Source organism: Urocampus carinirostris, chromosome 14, assembly GCF_059441175.1.
Source record: "Urocampus carinirostris isolate Australia breed hairy pipefish chromosome 14, RoL_Ucar_1.0, whole genome shotgun sequence".
Lineage (NCBI taxonomy): Eukaryota > Metazoa > Chordata > Actinopteri > Syngnathiformes > Syngnathidae > Urocampus > Urocampus carinirostris.
Window position 1 is genome coordinate 3,473,429 of NC_142362.1, and position 7,103 is coordinate 3,480,531.

The window sequence follows — 7,103 nt, forward strand, 5'->3', positions numbered from 1 at the left end:
AAGCTAACAAAATTGATGATGCTACAAAATGTAAACATACATTAAAAGCATCGTGGAAACAGGAGTTCACGTGGCAAGTAGCAGACGAGGCAACGCAAACTTTATGGCTGGGCAGGCAACTTTTCAGAGTTGTCTGCCCTGCTGTCCGCTAACTTTTGGTCCTGAGTTTCAGACACTGCTTTTATAAGCATATTTGAAATTGGAGCAATCCAAAAGTAATCCAAATAAATCGCGTTACATGACTGCAATATTATGGTATATTAATTACTTCACAGATTACATTTTTCAACAGGTTATTAATAACTGTATTGAATTACAGTTTTTAAGTCACCCTCCCAACCCTGAGTATAAAACGCACAGATAATCAGGGTTGGGTAGGGTTACTTGAACTGGATTACTTTCAATGACTTTTGGATTACTCCAATACCAAATATGCTCATAAAAGACAAAAGAAACTAAATATGAATCAAATGATGACTCACAACACGTGGTAAGCTTTCTCTCCTGGCTTTTAATCTCTTTGATCTCCGGCAAAACGAACATCAAATGCGACAGAAACAAAATGAAAATCAATCCAAACAGCTTGCCAACATCATTTTTGCCGTTCCATGTGTTCCGTGACTCCCCAAGCCTGTACAAAATGGAGTCATTTTATTCCTATTTAGTTTCTTTTGTCTTTTATTAGCATATTTGGTATTGGAGTCGTCCAAAAGTAATTGAAAGTAATCCAGTTCAAGTAACCCTACCCAACCGTGCAGATAATTGATTGACAAAACCACCGAAACTCTCGAACACACATGAAGGCGTAAATAAAGAGCATCAATCGTGCAGTCAACAGCCCCCCTGAATCTCCAAACGGCAATTAGTTACAGTTTTGGGAGTGGAGCATTGGAACCAGATGGATTCGAAAGAGGAGAAATGGCAAATCGTGTGGAAGAATTTACTCACAAATGCATGCGATCTCCATGTCACCATCCTCGTTTCGTTTCCTCCTTTTTAATGCACTAAATCATGAGGTGTCATTTTTTTGTTTTTTATAAGAAGGTTCGAAGTCTTCCACTCGATATAGGGAAAAACAGAACGTGGACAGCTGTGGGTTTGGTGGCTTCTGCATCCTAAAATGAACTTCTTTGCGAATGAAAACAAAAAGTGCATGATTAAATTTCATGAGGTGTTTTTTTTCTTTAAAAGTTTAATTTCCTATCTATCTATCTATCTATCTATCTATCTATCTATCTATCTATCTATCTATCTATCTATCTATCTAGACATCTATCTAGACATCTATCTAGACATCTATCTAGACATCTATCTAGACATCTATCTAGACATCTATCTAGACATCTATCTAGACATCTAGACATCTATCTAGACATCTAGACATCTATCTATCTAGACCTCTAACTAGACATCTAGACATCTATCTATCTAGACATCTATCTATCTAGACATCTATCTATCTATCTGTCTATCTATCTATCTAGACATCTATCTAGACATCTATCTATCTAGACATCTATCTATCTATCTGTCTATCTATTTATCTATCTATCTAGCCATCTATCTATCTATCTAGACATCTATCTATCTCTATATGTCTATCTATTTCTATCTCTATATATCTATCTATCTATCAAACATCTATCTAGACATCTAGACATCTATCTATCTGTCTATCTATCTATCTATCTAGACATCTATCTAGACATCTATCTATCTAGACATCTATCTAGACATCTATCTATATTTATCTATCTATCTCTGTCTCTATATGACTATCTATCTCTATCTCTATATATCTATCTATCTAGACATCTATCTATCTATCTATCTATCTATCTATCTAGACATCTATCTAGACATCTATCTAGACATCTATCTAGACATCTAGACATCTATCTAGACATCTAGACATCTATCTATCTAGACCTCTAACTAGACATCTAGACATCTATCTATCTAGACATCTATCTATCTATCTAGACATCTATCTATCTATCTGTCTATCTATCTATCTAGACATCTATCTAGACATCTATCTATCTAGACATCTATCTATCTATCTGTCTATCTATTTATCTATCTATCTAGCCATCTATCTATCTATCTAGACATCTATCTATCTAGACATCTATCTATCTATCTAGACATCTATCTATCTATCTGTCTATCTATCTATCTAGACATCTATCTAGACATCTATCTATCTAGACATCTATCTATCTATCTGTCTATCTATTTATCTATCTATCTAGCCATCTATCTATCTATCTAGACATCTATCTATCTCTATATGTCTATCTATTTCTATCTCTATATATCTATCTATCAAACATCTATCTAGACATCTAGACATCTATCTATCTGTCTATCTATCTATCTATCTAGACATCTATCTAGACATCTATCTATCTAGACATCTATCTAGACATCTATCTATATTTATCTATCTATCTCTATCTCTATATGACTATCTATCTCTATCTCTATATATCTATCTATCTAGACATCTATCTATCTATCTATCTGTCTATCTATTTATCTATCTATCTAGACATCTATCTAGACATCTATCTATCTTTATTTATCTATCTCTATCTCTATATGTCTATCTATTTCTATCTCTATATATCTATCTATCTATCAAACATCTATCTATCTATCTATCTCTAGGCTTTATCTATCTAGACATCTATCTATCTAGACATCTATCTATCTAGACATCTATCTATCTTTATTTATTTATCTATCTCTATCTATCTAGACATCTATCTATCTTTATTTATCTATCTATCTCTATATGTCTATCTATTTCTATCTCTATACATCTATCTAGACATCTATCCATCTATTTATCTATCTATCTATCTATCTATCTAGACCTCTATCTAGACATCTAGATATCTAGACATCTAGACATCTATCTATCTAGACATCTATCTATATATCTCTATATATCTAAATCTTTCTCTATATCTATCTCCATATATCTATATCTACTGACCGACCGACCCTGGTCATATCCCTCAAGAAGAGTGACCGACAGCAAGACAAACGCATACACAAAAACAAAAAAAATAAAAAAGGGAAAAAATAGGGAAAAACACACGCAAACATTTTTGGACCATGGCCAACCCAAATGTCCCAACACCCAAACAAGTTAAGCACCACGGCACCCAAGTCGGTCATGCTTTTGACACATGGTCTGTGGGTGTGCAAAATGATTCAGCCCCTTTACTTTCAGTGCAGCAAACTCTGTCCAGAAGTTCAGGTAGGATCTCTGAATGATTCAATGTTGATCTAAATGACTAACGATGATAAATGGAACCCACCTGTGTGTGATCACAATGGCACCACACATGCACTAACTACACCAATCAACAGGAACCACACCACTTAAAAGACATACATTCAACAAGCGTACTAACCAGTCAATCATAGCTGTGCCACCTTTTTTCAGGCATTCAGCAGTACAACCATCCAACCCAGGTGCCTTCCCCCCTTTCATTTCTTTCACTGCCTCTTGCACCTCCCATGTTTCCACAGGCTTCACATTTAAATCACCCAACACGGGCATTCTCTTCATACCATCGATCGCCTTGATTCTCACTTCTCTCCCATCCTCCACATTTAGCAACTCCTCAAAATACTCTGCCCATCTCGTCCTGACTGCACTACCGCTAACCGCTAACATAATCAAGTCTCTGTAAAAATGCACCTGCGCTGTGATAGTCAAAGCCAAGTCAAAGTACAGACCTCAATCTCTTTTCAGCCGTTTGAAAACTTGCCTGAACTATCATACTAATATTAATTTTTCATAAAAAAAAATCACACGTCAAGAAATTGTATTTCTGTTACATCGTGGAATCCATACCAAGTAGTTGCCGCCATGCAGAGGTGGTTAAAGTAGCTAAAAACGTAATTTTACTTCAGAATGATATGACTTAAGCAGAAGTTGTCACGGTTGCCATGGCACCCAATTGGCCCCGCCCCTGTGGCGCCAGCTGCAGCCTGTTGACAGATTGGCTCCCTGTCAGTATTTAAACCCTGTCCCGTCAGTCCCCTTTTGTCGGTCCGTCTGCAAATCTCTGTTTTTACACAACAAGCCCTTTTTTCGCTTGTCCTGTGTTTTTTGCTCCTGTTTGAAAACGTGCCTTCTTGGTATCCAAAACCAAACCATTCCTCAACATTAACTATTAGCTCTGTGGAAAAGCTCGCCAATTTGAATATCTCCGAAAATTGCTTTTGTTCCATTCCTTTTTCAGAACAGGACGCGCATCAATCAAAGAGGCAACGACCATCTTCAAAACCTTCCAGCTCCCCCTCTCTGACAACTTGCTCACATGTCTACTCTGCAAGTATGACCGGCCTGTTTTGGGCGGAATTGATTTGAGTCTGTTCTTCTTGGATGCCATTTGTACCTCATGCTGCTTGTGCACGTGTAATGTCAAGGTTTGCAGACGGGGACCAGATCGACTACCACGCCTTCCTGGCTTCCCTCAACTGGTTGCAGCACCCTGCTCCCCCGGCGATGCCTGACGACATCCTGAAAGTAAGACGGATCTTGTTTCAGGAGGCACTGGTCTGGTCTGCATTTCTATAGCGCTTTTCAAGTCAAGAGAGACCTCCCAAAGCGCTTTACAATGAGCTTCACACTTACCCATTCGCACACACACTCACACACCAATAGGGAGTCAGCCTCCAACCGTTTTGAGGATGATCAAGATGCTAAATGGTAAATGGTCTGCATTTCTATAGCGCTTTTCAAGTCAAGAGAGACCTCCCAAAGCGCTTTACAATGAGCTTCACACTTACCCATTCGCACACACACTCACACACCAACAGGGAGTCAGCCTCCAAACGTTTTGAGGATAATCAAGATGCTAAATGGTAAATGGTCTGCATTTCTATAGCGCTTTTCAAGTCAATGAAGACCTCCCAAAGCGCTTTACAATGTGCTTCACACTTACCCATTCGCACTCACACACCAATAGGGAGTCAGCTTCCAAACGTTTTGAGGATAATCAAGATGCTAAATGCTAAATGTTAAATGGTCTGCATTTCTATAGCGCTTTTCAAGTCAAGGAAGACCTCCCAAAGCGCTTTACTATGTGCTTCACACTTACCCATTCGCACACACACTCACACACCAATAGGGAGTCAGCCTCCAAACGTTTTGAGGATAATCAAGATGCTAAATGGTAAATGGACTGCATTTCTATAGCGCTTTTCAAGTCAAGGAAGACCTCCCAAAGCGCTTTACAATGTGCTTCACACTTACACTTGTGTAAGTACATAAGTGGAAAATCACTTAAAAAGTGGTGGGTGCGGCTTATAATCAGGTGCGCTCTATAGTCCGGATTTTACGGTATGTTGTAATGTAGGCCTACTGCTCTGCTTTTGCTTCGTTCACGTGTGATTGGAATGATGCATGATGGGAAATCCCCAGGCGGCAGACGCATGCGCACAGTAGCATCAAACCGCTCGCTTCGTTTGCAACGAAAAAAACGATACCGAGATAGAGGTTACCGCGGCGAACTCATTTGACTTGATTGATTTGCCGTTTCGTGATCGTCGGTGTATACCGGATGGTACCCATCATTGACAAATTTGCATTTTTTCCGTAGAGATTTTCTCGTACGTCGTACACGTCTTAAAATGCATAAAAAACGTACTTTGTACGGCAAAAACGTACAGCTTGACAGGTATGACCATGCTGAATCCAAGCCCGTTTGTCCTAGTTTAGTTTTATCACGAACTACTGTGTAATTGATGTGTGCCCTGCTATTGGCTGGCAACCAGTTCAGGGTATCCCCTGCCCACCGCCCGAAGATAGCCGGGATCGACTCCAGCACCCCCGTGACCCTATTGAGGATAAGCGGTGCAGATAATGGATGGAAGATGAGCCAAACTTTCATTAAAAACACTTGAGGCGCACCGTTTGTCGAAAATGTTTAAAATGTTGTTCTTGACACTTCTTTCCTCCTCTGTTGTCTTCAGTTTGAAGTGAACTTGCGGCGTGAAGCCAGCGGAGTGAAAAACATCAATTACTCCTCCCTCCTGCAAGAAGTTTTCCCTGGCGTCTGCAACTCCGGAGACCTGGACAGAGCACCGCCAGTGTAAATGAGCAACACTAAGTCAGTGTTTCCACACCTTTTGGAGACGAGGCACTCTTAATCACAAGGAGTCTCAAGGGACTGCGCAGACTACATACTATTACAGGCTACAAACTATTATGACACCATCCCCTGATCTAAAACCTACGTGAGGTCAAGGGAAAACTCAAAAACCTCAAGTCATGTCAAGTATAGTTATTTATGACATCCTTAATCACATGGAGTCTCAAAAGGCTGCACGGACCGCAGACTATTGCAAACTACGGACTATTATGACACCATCCCCTGATCTAAAACCTACCCGAGGGCAAGGGAAAACTCAAAAACCTCAAGTCAAGTATAGTTATTTGTGACACCCTTAATCACAAGGAGTCTGAAAGGGCTGTACAGACCACAGACTATTGCAAACTACCAACTATCATGACACCATCCCCCGATCTAAAACATACCCGAGGGCAAGGGAAAACTAAAAAACCTCAAGTCAAGTCAAGTATAGTTATTTGTGACACCCTTAATCATAAGGAGTCTCAAAGGGCTGCACAGACCACAGACAATTGCAAACTACAGACCATTATGACACCATCCCCTGATCTAAAACCTACGTGAGGGCAAGGGAAAACTCAAAAACCTCAAGTCAAGTATAGTTATTTGTGACACCCTTAATCACAAGGAGTCTCAAAGGGCTGCACAGACCACAGACTATTGCGAACTACAGACTATCATGACACCATCCCCTGATCTAAGACTTACATGAGAGCAAGGGAAAACTCAAAAACCTCAAGTCAAGAATAGTTATTTGTGACACCCTTAATCACAAGGAGTCTCAAAAGGCTGCACGGACCGCAGACTGTTGCAAACTACAGACTATTTATGACACCATCCCCTGATCTAAGACCTACATGAGGGTATATAGTACACAGTTATTGTCAACATAAGATATAGGTCATTCATAAGCTACAGAATAGAAGTGTGTTTTAAGCCTAGATT

The 7,103-nt window shown here is 39.6% G+C and overlaps 1 protein-coding gene across 1 annotated transcript in view; it reads left to right on the forward strand.

Annotated features, from left to right (window-relative positions):
• The window catches only part of efhc2 (EF-hand domain (C-terminal) containing 2), a 37,474-nt gene extending 31,039 nt beyond the window's left edge, over positions 1-6,435 (forward strand). The window contains exons 13-15 of the mRNA XM_088352883.1: positions 4,266-4,358; positions 4,453-4,552; positions 6,001-6,435. Coding sequence (XP_088209009.1) covers positions 4,266-4,358; positions 4,453-4,552; positions 6,001-6,123 — 316 coding nt within the window. The 3' untranslated portion in view covers positions 6,124-6,435. The remainder of the gene's footprint in view (positions 1-4,265; positions 4,359-4,452; positions 4,553-6,000) is intronic.
• Positions 6,436-7,103: the final 668 nt, after the last annotated feature.